The 17,660-nt window shown below is 39.5% G+C and overlaps 2 protein-coding genes across 5 annotated transcripts in view; one reads left to right on the top strand and one right to left on the bottom strand.

Annotated features, from left to right (window-relative positions):
- Positions 1 to 17,660, top strand: part of ST6GAL2 (ST6 beta-galactoside alpha-2,6-sialyltransferase 2) — a 170,909-nt gene that overhangs the window by 148,392 nt on the left and 4,857 nt on the right. For all 4 annotated transcript variants that reach the window (XM_054271361.1, XM_054271360.1, XM_054271362.1 and 1 more), the window contains 3 exons: positions 3,391 to 3,488; positions 6,553 to 6,654; positions 7,754 to 7,928. In XM_054271361.1, coding sequence (XP_054127336.1) covers positions 3,391 to 3,488; positions 6,553 to 6,654; positions 7,754 to 7,928 — 375 coding nt within the window. The remainder of the gene's footprint in view (positions 1 to 3,390; positions 3,489 to 6,552; positions 6,655 to 7,753; positions 7,929 to 17,660) is intronic.
- LOC128934066 (pinopsin-like) overlaps positions 17,288 to 17,660 on the bottom strand; it is a 70,943-nt gene continuing 70,570 nt past the window's right edge. The window contains exon 4 of the mRNA XM_054271363.1: positions 17,288 to 17,503. Within this exon, the coding sequence (XP_054127338.1) occupies positions 17,288 to 17,503 (216 nt within the window). The remainder of the gene's footprint in view (positions 17,504 to 17,660) is intronic.

The following is a 17,660-nucleotide window of genomic DNA, read 5'->3' as shown; positions in this document are numbered from 1 at the left end:
GAATTCAGACCCTTGAGTAGCTTCATGCACTGACATCAAGTCCCCTGGCCTCTTTTCTGAGACTGAATTTCAGTGAGTTCAAGTGTGTTCACCCATTGTTTTCCCATTGCCGCACTGAGTCAGTGAGGTTACAGGTGTGCTGAGATGTCAGTGTCACTCAGAATCCCCCACCTCAAGGTGGGAGTTTTGTAGTAGCTATTCAGAAAAGGATGGTGGGACCATAAAACTAGTCCAGGCCACTTCTATTTTTTTTCTTTTTAAATATTGCTACTACCTGTGTTAATATCTCAGTAGTTCTTCATTTCAGTAGTACATGTGCAGTATGGTAAGAGTGTTGAAAGAAGGATGAAAGGTTTCAGAACTTGTTTCTGAAACAAGAAGAGTTATCTCCTTCAGCACTCCATAAAAAACCTTTTGATGTTCACTCATTAATCCTCCCATCTTCCAGGACTTCACATCCCAATACTTGCCTCATCACTCTGTGTCATCTCTTTGACACCGATAGGTTTTCTTTAAATCTCTGGGATAAGTTGGAGCTTCTAGGATTATCAAACTCTTGCAATGGGCTTCCAGCACAGCAAAGGTGCCCAGCTAGCCTGCACCTAAAATCACACTAGGGTAACCCCTAATTCCATAGGAAGCCTTGCTGGTGTAGAAATCTTTGGGGTGAAAAAGCTTAGCAGTTCCTACCTTCTCCAGCATGTTATCTTTGACTGAAACAGAATCTTCTGTCAGTGCTCCCCAGTACAACCAGTTTACACCAGTATGGATTAGTGCTGTACTGTAGAATCCATAGCACATTGTGACATATTTACATCATCATGTATTACAGCATGTTTCAAGTCATATTTGCACACTCAGGTGCAGCCCAGACATGGACTTGGGTACTTGACATAGTACCTGGGGCCTGCTTGCTCCTGAATGCACCCATTTGCTTAGGAAGCTTCTGGGCACCGAACCTTATGTCATTTCCTACAGAAGCACTTTGGATTTAAATGGGAAATTGTCATCTGGTGCCACCTAAAGGGAGGAAGATTGCGTTTGAAAAAGCCCACATAGAATTTTTAGATCTCATACGTGTTGTGCAAGGAGATGTTGGGGCACCAGCAATCACAGAAGGTTTTTTATAAGACTCTCTCAGGGCAGACACCAGTGATTGGGGAGAGGATTTGGCCCAGACTGTGGGGGGCCAAGTGACTGCTTAAAGCAGTGGTAGACAAGGGAGAGCAATTTTAAGGTAAAAGAGAAGAGGCTTAAGTTAGATGTTAGGAAGAAATGCTTTACAGTGAGGGTGGTGAAGCCCTGGAACAGATTGTCCAGAGAAATTGTGGATGCCCTACCCCTGGAAATGTTCAAGGCCAGGTTGGATGGAGCTCTGAGCAACCTGGTCTAGTGGAAGTGTCCCTGTCTATGGCAGGTGGTTGGAACTAGATGGTCTTAAAGGTCTCTCCCCACCCAAACCATTCTGTGATTCCATGGTTTATTCTCCCAAGAGAGGAAAAAAAATACCTATGAAAGTAATGAAGGACATTTCCCTTCATAGGCCTTTAGCTCCCTCTTCTGTGTTCCTATTAGAAACACAAGCAAAAATGTTAATTTGTGTTCTGCCTTTTGCCCTCCTCTCCCCCACCCCTCTGACTGTTTTTAAATGAAAGTAGTCATGGAAATACTGTACAAGTATAGCAAACACTCCCATTGTGATCATGATATTAATTGAGAGAACCAATTATTTTGGCATCATAGGAAGTAACAGGGATCTGTGATCAAACCCCAAAGGTTTTTGATCTTTAAAATGCTTATCTACAAACACATACTAGGATTAAAATCAGTTTATTTAAAACCAGCTATTTTTGGCAAAGAAGAAGTTTTTCATCTGTCTATGAAGAATCAGCATGAGTGTTGTTGGAAATGCATCACGCTGTCTCGCAATTAAGCTGCAAATCATACGATTTCCATTTCATAATCCAGTTCCCAGTCAACAGATTGTCTAAAAGTTGTCAATCATGGGTCCAAATTTATGTTCTTAAATTCATTACAACAAACTTGTGTTTTTCTTTTCCTTCTCCAAATATGTGAAGTACCTGCTGATTCTTCATTTCCTTTAGTTCCTGCACAATCAAGATGCTTGGTAGATGAAGTCTGGGTGTTGAGGCTAGGGCTGTCCCTGCATGGGACACAGAATAAATTTCCACTCATAAGGTTCTGAAGAGTTGGGTTTGGTGGGCATCTGGCAAAATCCCTCTTTTCAGACATGACATATTAATGCTAACATGTATGTCTGAGATCAGACTGCTGGCTGCATGCCACACCATGTTTCCCTGTATGGAGTACAAGAAGTGCAGAGTAAAGGAGGGAAAAGATGAACGATCCCAGTTTGATAGGAGCAAGCCAAGACTCCATTGGCACGTTGGTTATCTTTGGAGACTTTTGCCTCTTCCAGTTTTTGAGCTACAGATAACACATTTTACATGACTAGAGATGAGCAGCTGTACAGACTACCTGTGGGTTAAGATATTTCATATTCTCAGCTTCCATGGACAGAAGGGATAAAAACAGACCAAATACCACCTACCGGCAGGGGCCATTGTTTCTAGACAGTGGATAAAATGTCTTGCTCTCCTTCACACCTTTTGGGCTTTGAGATCCCCTTGAAAGGAGCACTGGGAGGGTGATTACCTCTTATCCAATGGAGGCTTGCATGTGGTGTCTACCCTTGACCCATACTTGACCTAGAGCTGCTTTCTCTTCTCCATGACTCCAACGTCAACTGCTTGTGCAGTATCTTTGACAGTTCAGCTCTGTTAGATCTTTGCTACCAAGATCCTCAGGTTTCTTTGTGTGAGCAGATGTGTGGGCTGGCTGCCATACAGAGGCTCTTTAAGATTTGTACTGAGCTTGAGAATATGTACACAGTATGATTAATAGATTTGGGGTAGTCTGAGATTTTCACGTATTATAAAATACTGTGAAGCACAATCTTGTAGTTAAGGATTGTTGTTCATTCAAATGTGCAATTAGATATCCTTGCAGTTTACATGCTTTTCCATGGAGTAATTATCTGTAAATTTTGTGATAGAAGTAGTGAGCAATTGTGTGTACTGGGTGTGCTAATAATCTTCCCACAGTAAGTCTATCCAATTAAGAGAAGTATTTTAGTATTGCATGCTAAATTAATAGATTAATCTGAACTTTTTTCCCAGTGGGCTTTTATGTTAATAACATAGGGCAGATGCAAGAGGATTTTTGTTTGTGCATAGCAGAACATTCATCATCCTTAGAATATCCAGATTAGGACAAATGTGTAAGCTTTGTATTAGTTTAGATAACTGGTTTTATCTTACTGTTCAGCATGCTAAGAAAAAAGAGTTACCCCCTCATTTGTGCTTCTAGATTCTCATGATGCTGTTTTAAGATTTAATTCTGCTCCAACACGTGGCTATGAAAAAGATGTTGGCAATAAAACAACCATGCGGATCATTAATTCTCAGGTAAGATCTTCCTTTTCAGAGTTCAAGTCAATGTCTCTTCCGTACAATAGGACAGGAAGTTAATAACCTCTGAAAAAATGTTGGGTAATATGGGAAGCAGGTAGTGATTAAACAGTTGTGATGCAGAGAAGGTGAAAGTTTTCCCTTACAGGGATGTTTGCACTGCTGTCAGTGTAGAGTGGCTCGATAGCCTCGTTTCAGAGACCCAGTTTGCAAAGTTTCTCATGTGAACTGATCTGTGAAGGCTCTGCAGGATGCCAGAGAGCTGTCAGCACAGAAGACCTTGACCTCCTGGAAAAGCCATTGCCTCCAGGATTTTCATGGAGCTCAGGCTGTGGTGATTCCAAAGCTGTTTTCTCATATTTTCCAGTTCTCCAATTATTTCCTTGCTGGAAGGCAAAAGAAATGGGAACTGAGTTGTGTAACACTAGGCAAGTCATCGTGGTTTAAAATTTTGGAAAGAACTAGTAAAAAACTGTAGTGTGTTCTGGGTATTACACATCAGGTGAGTTTGTTCATTTGAATGGAAACAAGAGAAAATGGGATTTTCTGTGTATGGGTGTAAATAAATAATTGTGACTTGAGCTACAGTGACACCTTATGGTTGAGAGTAGTTTTTCAAGTTCAAAAATGCTGTTGCCTGAATTCCTGTCTTGGGCAAATCAAACCTCTTTCATTTTATGAAATGCAGACAAAAATCAACAAGAGAATTTCGGTGAAATTTTATGACACACTGAAATGAGTTTACTTAATCAACACTAGGAGTACGGTTGGCCATGTAGTAAGCTCTGCACATATTGATTCTTGTTGAAGGATAGCAAAATTTTCAGTTACTGTAATTTTTTTGAGTTCGTTTTTTTGCTTTGAGTGGCTGCCCAAGCTAAGCCTGTTCTTGGTGGGTGTGTTTTTTATGTGAATAAGTTCATGTTCTTTGCCATCAAAAAGAGGACTGTTTGCTGTCATTCACTTCACTTATTTTGTAGGTATTTGTGAGGCTGCAGAACAGACTAGATCTTTTAAGTGATTTGGGTTAAATATGCCCCCTTTCTTTTGTTCACAAGAAGAAAGCAGAAATATCTTATTCTGCTTTAAGTGCTGTAATCAGTGTATCGGGGAACATGGATTTTCATGTATTTTATTTTACTTTTTTTTTTTTGGGGGGGGGTTTTTTTGGTTTTTTTTCCCTTTTCTTTCATGATTCTCTGTTTTACTCTTAGCCAAAATGTCCTGGCATTGACCATGCCTGAACTCCTGAACTGGGCAAGGATAAAGGTTTAGAAACTCTTTATAGTTTACTAGATTCAGTAGGCTTCCTGTGGAAGAGGGAAATGGTCTCAGGGGGTGATCTGGGCTTTTTAGCTCCCCAGCACATTCAGAAAGATTGTGGTTAAATTACCTACTCCCCATGCAGGGCAGACTGGGGTGTTCTGGCTCCCAGAGCTGCTGCAGTACATTCCCACTGGGATGGCAGTGGAGGGTCCTGTGGTCTTCTCTTCTGCACTGTGTAAGCTTGCTCCCCATAAGACCTCTCAAGAAATCAGAGAGCAAAGTTCTGGCCAGGTCAGCTCACATGGCTTCCTCACAAGTGTTTGTGTTCCCACCAGCTTTGTGCTTCTCCAAAGAGGTTAGAAGCCATCCATGGTGGTCTGTCCATCTGGTGAGAAGTTAGCCTTGCCCTCTCTGAGACTGAAATCTGCACAAACCACTTGATGGAAGTTGCTTTCCCTACCTGTGCTGTCGCTGGGTTACCTGTACGTGTTTACTGTGAAAGCCCAAAGGATATGAAGGAAACCTGTGCACTGGCTGCAATAACAGTACTAGTACTTTATTGCAGCAAAAACTCATAGGTATGAATGCAGACTCACTGAAAGTGAAATTTGTGTGGACAGCACCTCCAGAGGTCTTTTGTTTACTGAAAGGCAAGTGAGAGCTCCTTTGTGTGCTAAGTGTGGAACCAAGCTTTTAAAATCTTGGCCTTTTGGTCAATTTGCTCTGTATACTCAAAAAAGGTGTTTACATTCTGAAGTGAAAATTGTTCTGAGAAATTAAGTTGGGGATGCTTGCTGATAGCAGCATGACTAATTCTGTTCTTACTGTAGAAGGCTGATGGAAATCATTAAACTCAAAGTTTATGGTAGGAAGAATATTGCTATGGCAACAATATTATTTTTCTGAAGAAAAATATGCATAATTAAATATGGCTCATTGGATCCTAAAGGGAAATGAAAATTATTATGAATTTATTTGTCTGGAATGTTGATTATTTTAACAGCTGGAAGAAAATTCATGCTGTTTTTACCAATGCTGAACTGCCTGGCATTGGATGCGCCAGGAATCAAAGAGATCTAGTTAGACATGGAGGGTTCTGGAAGGGATGAGCCAGCAGGAGTGAAGAGTAAACTTCCACTGTGGAGAGATGATCAGGCAAAGTAGTGGGAGATGCAGGAAGGAGTTATATGAGAGCAGCAGATTAGAGCAAAATGGCAATTCCTTCAAAAATAGCCCTGTAATATGTGTAACATGCCTGGTTATTGGAATTGTTTCTCTAGGTATTCCAGTTTGTACAGTCATGGCCTAATTTGCATTTTTTTTCATTGAAATAACACCGATTTTCTGTTAAAATGAGAAAACCATGAAAAAGGTGGTTGGGGATAGGTGACATTAGAGAAAGACATTACCCTTGGGGGCTGTAGCCCTTCAAAGAAAGCTGCTCCATGTCCAAGAGGATCCCACAGGTGATCTGAAATACTGTTTCATTTTTGAGTTCCAGAGTACACGGTAATGTTGATACACAATAACACAGCATCTCAAGTGGTACCATCACATCCCTCACAGATGGAGAGTAATTCAGCATACTGCTACTTCAGACTGTCATGAATGCTGTTTATGGCTAAGCTTTTTTTGTATATTTTTTTAACAAAACAAGATGCTTAAAATCAACCAGAACTGAAGCATAACAAACAGCAGCGTGGGTAGGACTGTTCACTTGAGAGAAGGATTTTGCCATTTTTCTGGATCCCGCTTGCTTTTAATGCGGTGGAATTCTTTGCATTTGTGTTTGCAGATTCTCACCAATCCCAACCATCACTTTGTCGACAGCTCCTTGTATAAAGATGTTATTTTAGTAGCCTGGGATCCTGCTCCCTACTCTGCAAATCTGAATGTGGTAAGATATCCACTTAGACCTTTTTTCCCAGTTATTTGAAAGTACTGGAGAAAATTAATTTACTACTTTAGTCTCCTGGTTCTCCCTTTTCACCATCAGCCCCAGGTTCTGTCTGTATCTGAGTGGAGAATGCTATGTCTATAGGAATTGGTCAAAATTGGTTTATTGGTCAAAAACTGTTTAGTAGCCAGCAATTATACTGGAAGGGACTGTTCTGAGATGCTAGGATAGATGAATGGTGGCATTTGTTTGATAACACATTCCTGTTTTCACATAACAGTGAGTTTTCTGTGTGTTTGCCAAGGAGGGAGCATTGCTAGATTTCTGGAGTAGGTTTTATCAGGAAAGGTGAAAAACTGCATCAATTTTTCCCCATCTTGCCCTCTGCCTTCCCAAACAAAATATAACATCCTAGTGAAAATCTCTCTGGGTGCCTTCCCCATTTCTCAGGCCTCCTCCCCACCACCATTCCCTTTATGTCCACTGTCCCACAGCCATCTGTGCCCTGCCGTCCACCCCCTCACTGAGAGCAGCAGATGTCCATCTGCTTGTCACTGGGGGAGTCTCCACTTTGGCTGTTGCTGCAGCCCCAGCAGACAAGTTGATCTGATGGCTTTTGGCACAGGGAGCTCGGAGCTGAGCAGGCTGCAGAGTAGAAAGTAAACCTTCATCTGCTGCACTCCCTTAGCAACAGATGCCAGGGGCTGCCTGCTCCCACGCAGGCTCCATCAGCCTGCGTCACGGCTCTGCTGCCTCCGTCAGGGACGGGCACGCTTGCAGAGGAACACTCACCCCCAGGCCCAGATAGCATGCTAAAGCTCTTTGAACCTCTTCTTTAATGTGGATCTGTGGGGGAAAAATGGTCTTGGCTCATCCCACAGCAGTCAATTACTTATTGGGAGTTTCTGTATGAAGGGAAGACGCAAAACAGCCCAGAGTGAGGAATGTCTTTCTAGCAGAAGCATCCACCAGTGCAGGCTGCTTTGCTACCTTTGCTTCTGTTCTGCAGAACCCAAATGAAGGCAGTTTATGCTATTGTACATGTAGTGTTCAAAACATGTTTCTTACTATTAAAAACCATGTGACTTTTTTCCTCCAGTGGTATAAGAAACCAGACTACAATCTCTTCACTCCCTACGTACAGCATCGCAGGAAGAATCCTACCCAGCCATTCTACATCCTCCATCCAAAGTTCATATGGCAGCTCTGGGACATCATTCAGGAGAACACTAAAGAGAAGATACAGCCCAACCCTCCTTCTTCAGGGTTTATTGGTAAGTGTACCAAAGATGGTCCCAGTAGACATGTTAGATTAAAAAAATAATTTCAAACGTATACATTGCATGAGGATCAAGTCCATACATGTGTACTGTGTGCTCTATACAGAATCAATGACTAGCAAAAACACACAGTATGAGAACTAGAAAACAGCTGGGTGAATTTGATGTTCTGCTTTCTTGCCCTTTGCATCCATAGTATGTCTATCATATCCATAAAACATGCATATATCTATGAGAAATTCATATTATTCCATATTAATGTATCTTTTGAGGACCTAGTCAATTCTGAAGTTCCTCATTGGGATCATAGAGCAGAGAATCCTCAGATGACAGGTTATGTAGACAGGATGAAATCAATGGCAGGCTGAGCTGTATTCCCTACATAGGCCAAGGGCTTCTAGTGCTCAGTCGGAGCACTTCTCTTCTTCACTGGAAGCAATAGAGTTTCACTGTATTTTTTTTGGTCCTTCCTTAGTATTTCTGAGGGCACAATTTGGCACTCTGCCCACAGCAGGTCCTGTGTGTGGACAGGTCTAAAGGATGTAAGTAGGCAGAGTGGCAAGGCTGAGTCAGGATCATCCTGGCTTATGCTTCTAGACTCATGGGGCAGTAGAGCTTCAAATACCATCTTCTGCTTTGGAAACTCCATCCTTTCCTCACTGGCATTGTGATGTTGATCTGATAGGTATTTGCTGCAGTCAGAAAATGGTTTGGTTTTTTTCTTTGTATTTGAATCTGAAAGCAAAGACACCTGAGATGGCATCTGATATGGGAAAACCAGTTTTGAACATTTATCTTGGGTTCTGTATGCAGTAGTGGCATCCTAGGTCACTTTGGAGAACACCAAAGGCCTTAGAGAGGGTGCAGAAGCTCCCAGACGGAGAATACAAAGGTTTCCGGGAGATGCTCATCTTTGCCTTGAGTGTGTTGTGCATGCTTGGAACATGAGTGGAAGGTAAAGGAGGCCTGGTGTGTTGTTGGAGGGGGCCTTGGCAGTTGGTTACTTCTTGAAGGGAGGGTTTTTTGGAACCTGCTTGTAAAAATTCACAGGGAGAAGACAGTTCATGTGAAATGATCTCACCAGCTGCATTTTGCAAAAGTGTTTCTTGTAGCAATGAAGCTGTTGATAAAAATAGGTTAACAGCTGCTGATTGTAAGAATATTGAAGAGGATCTTTGTGCTGTCAATCTGTACTTCCACCACACATAAAAAACACTTCAAAAGCTTTCTTTGAAGAAATGGAATTAATTTCTCTATGAGACTAGAACAGCAATCTTCAATCCCAAATCTAAATGTTAGTGACAAAAAATATCCTTCAAGCAGAGAATGCTTTGAAAATATAAACCATTAAACAAGCAAAATTTTAACAACAAAAGCTGTAAGATAAATATACTCTGTGTACAGAGGCAAATTTGCCACCTTCTCTAGTGGGAATTTTATTTATATTGTTCTTTTCCAAGGAGCAGTGCTTTTTGGTAGGCTGTAACTAACTTTAAAGAACCAAGGTATTAAGATAAGCTTATTGGATGTCGTATCCACCCTATTTCATAACCAGCTACTGTTCTGACAGATGTATTTTAAATATTTTATTGGGGAGAGTCTTCCTGTTTTGATAACCTTATTGAATTAATGTCTATTTATTGCACATGTAACATAATCTAAGTACAAAGGTAGCAAAGAAACAGCAACTGCATATTGTCAGGGACATAAAGGGTAAGATAAAGCATAAAAAATAGAATGCAGCTTGGCAGAAAGCTGAAAAGTCCTGTTGGTCTTCAGTTCAGGTATCTCTCAATCACTCATGCAGCAAATAATCCTGTTGGAACTGAGGCTGGCAGACACAAATAGTGTACTTGTATGAAAGGGGAATGCTGAATATTGAGCTTCTACCTGATCTTATAAAATCTATAAAATTATTTCCTATAGAATTAGTAGAAAGATTGAGCAAGTGATGGCCATCATAAAATATGAGTGTCTTAGTTTCAACAAGAGAAAGTAATTTATTAAATTACCACACTACTAAATGCCACTGTACTTAAAACAGCTAAATTAAGGAAATAGACTGTTGTTAAATAGGGGTATGAATTTTTACAGAGATATACATTCCTGCATCTGAGCAATTTCCAGCAAGGACTATGATGATTTTAATCATATAGAAAAGGTTACAAAAATGGTTCTGAGTCAAGTGAGGCACTTTTGTTCCAAGCTTTTTAGCTTCCATTAGGCCCAATTTACAAAATTGCTCAGATGCAAAAATTAAAACATGGAAACATCAGAATGTTTCTTTTCACAAATGTCAAGAATGTTTCAGCATGGTCTTACACTGTTTCTTCAGTAATTACATTTTTCTCCTGACAATTGTATATTTTCCTGCTGCTTGGCACTATTTATGAGAAACTGAATCTTGCCAAAGGGAGGATGTTGGTGGAATGTGTCCTCAAGGTGTTCTGCAGCAATGAGTCAGCATCCTTCCACAGTGACTTATGTCAGGGGAATCTTTTAACATGGTTAATAACTGCATTACAGTACTTAAGTCACAATATTATTAAATCTCTCAGAAAGGGAGCCAGTGGGGAAGAGGAAGTCTCTCACGTGCTTTGATTTTAGAGGAATGAGAGAGACAGAGAAGAGGTAGAACTTCTCCCCTGGTTTTTCACTGCGTGGGAGCTAGGGGAAATAATGGGTTTTGCCCTTCCTGGACTCCCTGCCTCCCTCAGACCCTGCTAGGTCAGCTCTGCACTGGCTCAGTGTTGCTGAGGAGAGGCACAGCAGCATTTGACAGCTGTGGCTGGGTGAGGGAACCACAGGGCATGTCCCATCTGTGGAGGGGAAATAAGAGGATGGGAAGAGCAGGATTGGTTTGGGGAGGGATGGTTTGTGGCTAAAGGTCCAACAGGGTAAACCAACCTTTTGATTTTCATCTGGGAGTCTCTTTTGGTTTGTTTCCTGAGACACCAGCGTGGACTTTAGCTGGCTTATAACTTTGCCTTTTGTGACATGTCATAGCTTAACTAATGCCACTCCTCACAATAAAACATTTCTTTGTCTTCCTAGTCTAATTCTTATGAGAGCTTTGAGAAGCCATTTCTTCATATTTTTGCATTGCTTTTGCAGCTGCTGCCTTCACGCTTCTAAACAAATTTCTGCACATTATTCTCATCATCTTGCATTAGCGTTAGGCAATTGCCATGGTGGCTTTTCACAGTTAAAGTTGTTGGTTCACATTTGGCTGAAAATAAGTTTGCTAAATGAGTATTGATATGTTTACATCTCATCTTGGACTTGGATCTATGCCATTTTTCTCAGAAGACAGATAAGCTTCCAACCATCAAACCTCAGACTTGGATTCCACTGGCAAATCCTGAATTAACACTGTTACTAGGGAAGGATTTGCCCTACCTTTTGGCAGAAGTCACCTCTCACTTCGTGTTAATAAGTCTTTCATTGTGAAATGTGAACTCAGTCTTCCTCCCTTCTTTCTGTACATATCAAAGCTGAGTTTTTAATTGAATCTGATAGTATATAAAGTGTCAGTCACTAATGTTGCCATTCTGCTGTAAGAACTGACTGTTCCTGTACTGTCTTTGGTAGCCAATGCAAACAGCCTATTCTGACTTTAAATTTTTGTCATCTGAAGACCCGGAGTAAAACTGCAGAGTTTCCCAAGGGAAGCACTCTGTGCTCATTGGATGGGATGGCACATTAGCATTTGGAAATTCTGAGAGTTTTTTAATAATGTCGAGATCATATAAAGGCTTTTCTGTGGAGATTTTGCTCCTGTCCACTGTTTACTTAGTGGATTTTCTATAAATTCTTACTTACCATAGCCCATCAGTACACTTTCCTGATTTACCTCTTCAGACATGACTTTAATTGAAATTCACATTTATGTACTGTTAGAGAGCAGTGACTTTTATCTTTTTAAAAGCTAGCTGAAAGCTGCGACTGCAGTATTTTGGTTTGTTTTCAATCAAAACATGACCTGTGTAGATTCTTACATTTTAGGTTGTCACTGTAGGTGGTAGTTTTGATATGTGCTAGAAATTTTAGCATAACATACAGTCCACTGAACACAAAATAACTAAGCCCAGGTTACTTTATTGTTGGGAGAAGGGAAATGTTGTTTGAAGCTTTACAGTTGACATTCCAGCTTTAACAGTTATGCATCAGTAATAGTCGATAACATTATTTTAATCTTCATTTGCATGCATCAAGACAATAGTACAAGCAAGGCTATCATTGCACTGCAACATTAGCAGGTTGTTGTATGACTAAGAGCCTAAATTTAAAACAGCTTTGGAGAGCATGTTGCATAGCAGTATACAGCTGACCTCCAGCTCTGCCTAGAAAAAAAATGCACTTTCATGAACTGAAAGGAACAAATGGACAAATTAAGAGTTGCCTTTGTTGCTGTAATTCAGTTGCTTTAACAGCAGTTGGTGCAGGAGCAGAATAGTGCTCACTCTTGTCAGCTCAGTGTTAGTCAAGTATTAGCCCACAAATAAATAATACCTCAAATACATAAGCTTCAAATTATTCTTACTCTAATAAAAAGCACACTGAAATTTGAGTATCTCCTCCCACTTCTCAAATTGGAGACATAAAAGAGCAAACTCTCCTCTTAAATCACATTTAAAAATTTATTATTCTAGTGTATCACCCAAAATTAAACAATACATTTAGAATTACATTATATTACTGGTCAGTATTTTCCAGTCTGTGCTCATGTTACAGAATGTATTATTGTGATTAATGTAGAGCTTTTTGCATTCACCAAGTTATAAACATGTAATTTTCAAGGTCTACTATGTAATGCTAGTATCTATACATCAAAGATGACAAGTATTGCACAAATTATTAAGCTTAGGCACAGGGCCATTTGGTGACAATTCTTTGATAAATAATTTGTTTTTCTTGTGGTTTATATTTTTCACATAGTTCATGAACTAAACAGAGGCGAGAGAACCCTCTTTAAGAAACAAAGTGTTTAAAAAAGCCAGAGCTATTTTTACTGCCTGTACCAAAGAATAACTGAGGCACATTTGGCCCAGTTTCAAGGAGTTTCCTGTGGTATCTGCAATTCAGTCAAGAGAGACTATAGTAGTAGACTATCATATAGAAGATTATACCTTCTAAATGCTTTATGCTTATTTGTAATGCTTTCAAATATACAAACTTACTAGTATATGGAGCTAAATTATTTTCTGTAACTGAATTTACAATGTGTGTGAAATGATACATTATGGGAATGAATCAGATTATGTATATTTAAATGTTTTCAACATCTCTTTCATTATGTTATAATGATTCTGTGTTCTTGATGAATGTTTGAGTTACACTTGTAATTCTAGATGCTTTCATACAGCATCTGTTGATTGAGATATATTTAACTATATTTTATTTATTTGTAAACTAGAAAACATTCTTTTTTAAATTAGAGTGCTAAACACAATGCTTAATTGTACCATACAATATTCATGTTGGAAAATCAAAACCTTTGGAATTATTCAAATTGCCAAGAACAAATAAAAAAAAACATTTTCTCCTTATGATTAAAATCCATAGAACAGGTTCATTTGTTAAAACCATCCATGCAAGGAATTTAATCTTCATATAATTCTGGTCTAAATATCCTCAGTGAGATTGTATAAGCTACGTTTATTTGTGTCATTTGGACTGAGTTTAAACTATACCCAACACTTACTAACAACAAGGGTATCTTCCAAATAGGAAAAAATAAAATTACTACACTACACTTGATCTTAACCTAAATGCCAAGAAGAGATAACACACTTTTCTAAGAATTTTGAAATACTAATATATAATATTTCAAAATACGTGATACTCTTTTAGCAATCTACAATTGCACTGTTATAGCAAAGTTGCATTTGACTGTTTCTCTGACAACCACATCATTTCTTTGGAATAATAAATTTTATAGTATTTCTAAAAGAGTATTCTATGCTCACAATTCTTTTTTTTTCTTTCTTTTTTTAAAATGTTCACGAACATTGCCATTCAATTATAAAACATTCACAAAACACACCTTTGAATGTTCTACCACAAAACAGGCAGAATTATTTTGCATTTTTCCATTTTTACAATTGTAATCCAAATGGGACTTAGAAAACTCAAGCAAGGGTATTAGAATTAGATTAGAGTGGCCTATGCAGAATTATCTTCAGCTGTGATTTTGAATGTCTGGTAGCACCAGTTACGTTTGTCAAAACTAAAATCAGGCTGGATAACCCTGACCTTTTCATTAATGTGAAACATGGATTGGATATTTAAGATCTAAAAAGCTTTTTTATATTTAGATGCTGTAGACAGCCTATAGACTTTCTCTTTCAGGTTTTGTGTTTTCTCAAGTTGTGCATGTCTACTGGCCTTCCCTAAATACTTTGCAATTCTCTGTTTTTACTCCCATTTCCGTACCTTAGTATTTATGAGTGGTGGAAAAAAACCCCATATCTCCCATCAGCTTAGTCCTTGCACGTAAATTTGCCATATCTGTATGGTCCATGTCTGGGTCAGTCAGAGAGCAAGATTTATACTTCCTGACTTCAGCTGGTTCCAGTGCAGGTCTGTACTTGTGTTAGTCACCCTCAGAATTATTAGAGAAAAAAATACCTCTTAAATATTACTGTGAGCCCCAAATTGTCCTCAACATGTGAAATTTTCATCCCATACTGGGACTACAGCTATCCATGCTGCTGCTCAGGCTTCTCCTATAGCCAACAGAAAAAAAAACCCAGGAGCTTCTGGGGAATGGCTTGTATGATCCATTAGACATGCACTGCTTCCTAAAAGTGCCCGCTTTCTTGCGCTGACAGCAAGGGAGCCTGCACCAGGGGCACATTTGATCATGCCTATTTCTTCTCATTGTGCTTCTGGAAAAGAAGCACAGATTATATTATTTTTCATGTTGCTCCAAAAGCTACTTACACAGGAGAGTAGAGGAGAAGGTTCTTGATAGCCAAGTACCAGACTCTTATTTTTGGTTTCAAGTCAATGGAGAGAAACAACACGAAAAGGACAGTTCTCTATAAGTGAACTATTCAACACATCCTAAAGGAGATATCTAAAATAAGTCAGATGAGTTTTGCCCCAGAAATACCTGTCTCCTGCATTGTCTGCAAAGAATGCTTTAGACCAGCAAGGTCAGAGATGGGCATGAACAACTCAGTAAGATTAATTCTGTCCAGACTCTGTATTGTGTTGGGACAATGACTGTCTCATCCTGTTTATTAATAGCTCCTTAGGTCACATGTAAGACAGTCTGTGCTGTTTTATATATATAATGATTGTGCATTGACCTGAAAATTGTTTTAAGAACTGTTAGCAAAGACAAATATTGAAGTGTATCATATGGAAATTCTTCATCTTACAGGCTATCGAACAATGAGGCTTTCATTCATACTGATAATCCTGGAGGAGTGTTGAGATATGGAACAAAGTCGATGCAGATGTGTTGAATTGGGCAGTGATGTGAAAAGTACAGACAAAAGAAATAAGTGCAAAGACATACTCAGAGGGTGGTACAGGGATAGGACATAAACAAGGCACACTTTGGCACTACAGGTGTGGGAGAAAATGCCGAGAAATTCAGCCACAAAAGAGAAACTTAGAAAGCAGTAATACAGACAGAAATGTGTAAAGATAACAATTGGGAAGCAACTTTGGACTTCTCAGAATAGACAGGCAAGCAAAATGAGTTAATGGAACCAAGATTAAGTCTGAAAGCAGTTAGGCACATTGCTCTTCTTTATCTTTGAGACTGCAACCAAAACATTACAGTTCAAACACAATGTAAAAAATATTTTGGGGGTCATGTAAGTGGCACAAAGCAATTGGTGATTTTAAAAATGTACATCCCTGAAGCTAAATGGAGGAGAGAAGGGAAGGTAGATGAAAATATAGACAGCTTGGCATACTTATATCTGCTGGATAAAGATGTCAGTAGCCCCCTGCACTGTTAAAACCAAGCAAAGACAGGAGTTAAAGAGTGGTATGAAAAAGTATGGGATTGAATGTGAGACCTGTAGTCCAGGGAGCTTTGTTATCAGTGCTGTTTTAGGGACTTAGGAAAAACAACCTAGACACATGGCATTAAGAAAAATATAGAATAAAACCTGAATATCTCTTAGTACATGGGCTGATGTAAATGTCCTAGTGGTCTAAATTGCTGCTATTCTTTTAAAGATGCTCAACTAACTAACATTTTTTGTAAATTGAGTTTGCAGTAATGGCTCTACAACACTAGGGCTTTCCCCTGTGGAGGGGTTTCACATACTCCAAGGCATGAGACAGAAATGAAACCATTTCTTCTCTATTTTACTATTGTATTTGTACAAAAAAGATGGCTTTCTTTCCAAAGAGAAGCTTTTTTTTTTTTTAATTCTTCCTTCTCCATCCTCTTGTTTTCTTGTTTTTTGTTTTTGTTTTTTTTTTTAATGCAGTGCAGAACAGCAGGAACAGATCATTTCAAGGGAGAATCTGGGGGCTCTGCCAGCTAAATAGAAGGCCCAACCTCCTCAGGTTCATGTGTTATCCTGCATCTCACCTACAGATGGTTTGGATGGAGTCCTGGTTTTACCTCACTGTTGGTCCCATGGGCTGGAGGTCTGTAGTGTTAGAGGTGCTAGAGGGAGAACAGCCTGGCACTGACCATTGTTTTTGCCCAGACTAGAGCTTGAGCATTTGACATGTGCACAAGGCCTGGAAGTATCAGGACTCCTCCTGATTCCACCAGGACAGATAAGCCTCTAGGACAGGGACAGTTCTGTGTGTGGTAATCTCTGGTAATTGTTGTAGCTCATCTTTCAGACTTCAACACAAGGATATGCTATAACTTAGTGGGTACCACTCAAAAATAGTCTGCCAAGTCAATGTCCTTCCTCCTGCCAAACATCATTGTCCAGCATGAGCAAAAAGGTAAGTAGAAGTTATGGTTATTTATCAACGACCTAGACTGAAGTCCCAAGACATGGTCTGGATGGAACCAGGCAGGAAAAGTAAGGAGCTAAATTAGATAGCCCAGCGTGCCTTTTTGGTTGATTCTGGAGGACACTGAACCACTAGAACGCAAAACTCTTCCACTTCTAAGTCCTCCATTAACTAATTTACAAGAAAGTCAATGATACTGCTTAAAATTTTGTCATGGTTGAACCATATCTGGGGCTAAGTGATTAATTTTCTGTTATTAAGAAGTCACAATTTTTGTTCTTGACAGCATTTCAATCCCACAAATGGCAACTTCCGTTATTACTTGTAGAGCTAGCTTGGTAATGTGGCAGTGAAATAGTAAAACACATTTTGGTTAAGGCTTGTACTTTCCATCAGAGCCAGTTTTTCTAAGATGTTGGTGGTATAGCTTCTGAAGTTGTCTCTGGGCACAGGAGAGCAGTCATTTTACTGTCTGTTTCTGGATGTGGTTCATTATTGCACACGTTTCCACCGTCCGCCCTCTGATCCAGCGGGATAACAGTTACCTTGGAATGGTAGGTGGGCTCTCCATCAGTGGAGGAAGGAGGTTGGCAGTGGAAAAGCTGGCGAAAGCATTTGTAAAACTAAAACAACAAAAAACCAAACAATTCTAGATATAGCTGCTTGGCAGGTCACGGTTCAGAGCATCTCTATAACATTTTCAATGAAAGGAAACTTTGTTTATTAGGATTGTACTTTCTTTTCAAATAGGGATTAAATATTTTTTCACCATGAATATGT

This window comes from Melozone crissalis, unplaced genomic scaffold, assembly GCF_028551555.1.
Source record: "Melozone crissalis strain CALT ecotype California unplaced genomic scaffold, PUWL_Pcris_2 ptg000013l_1, whole genome shotgun sequence".
In the NCBI taxonomy this organism is placed as follows: Eukaryota; Metazoa; Chordata; class Aves; order Passeriformes; family Passerellidae; genus Melozone; species Melozone crissalis.
This window is presented reverse-complemented; position numbering and strand designations above follow the sequence as displayed.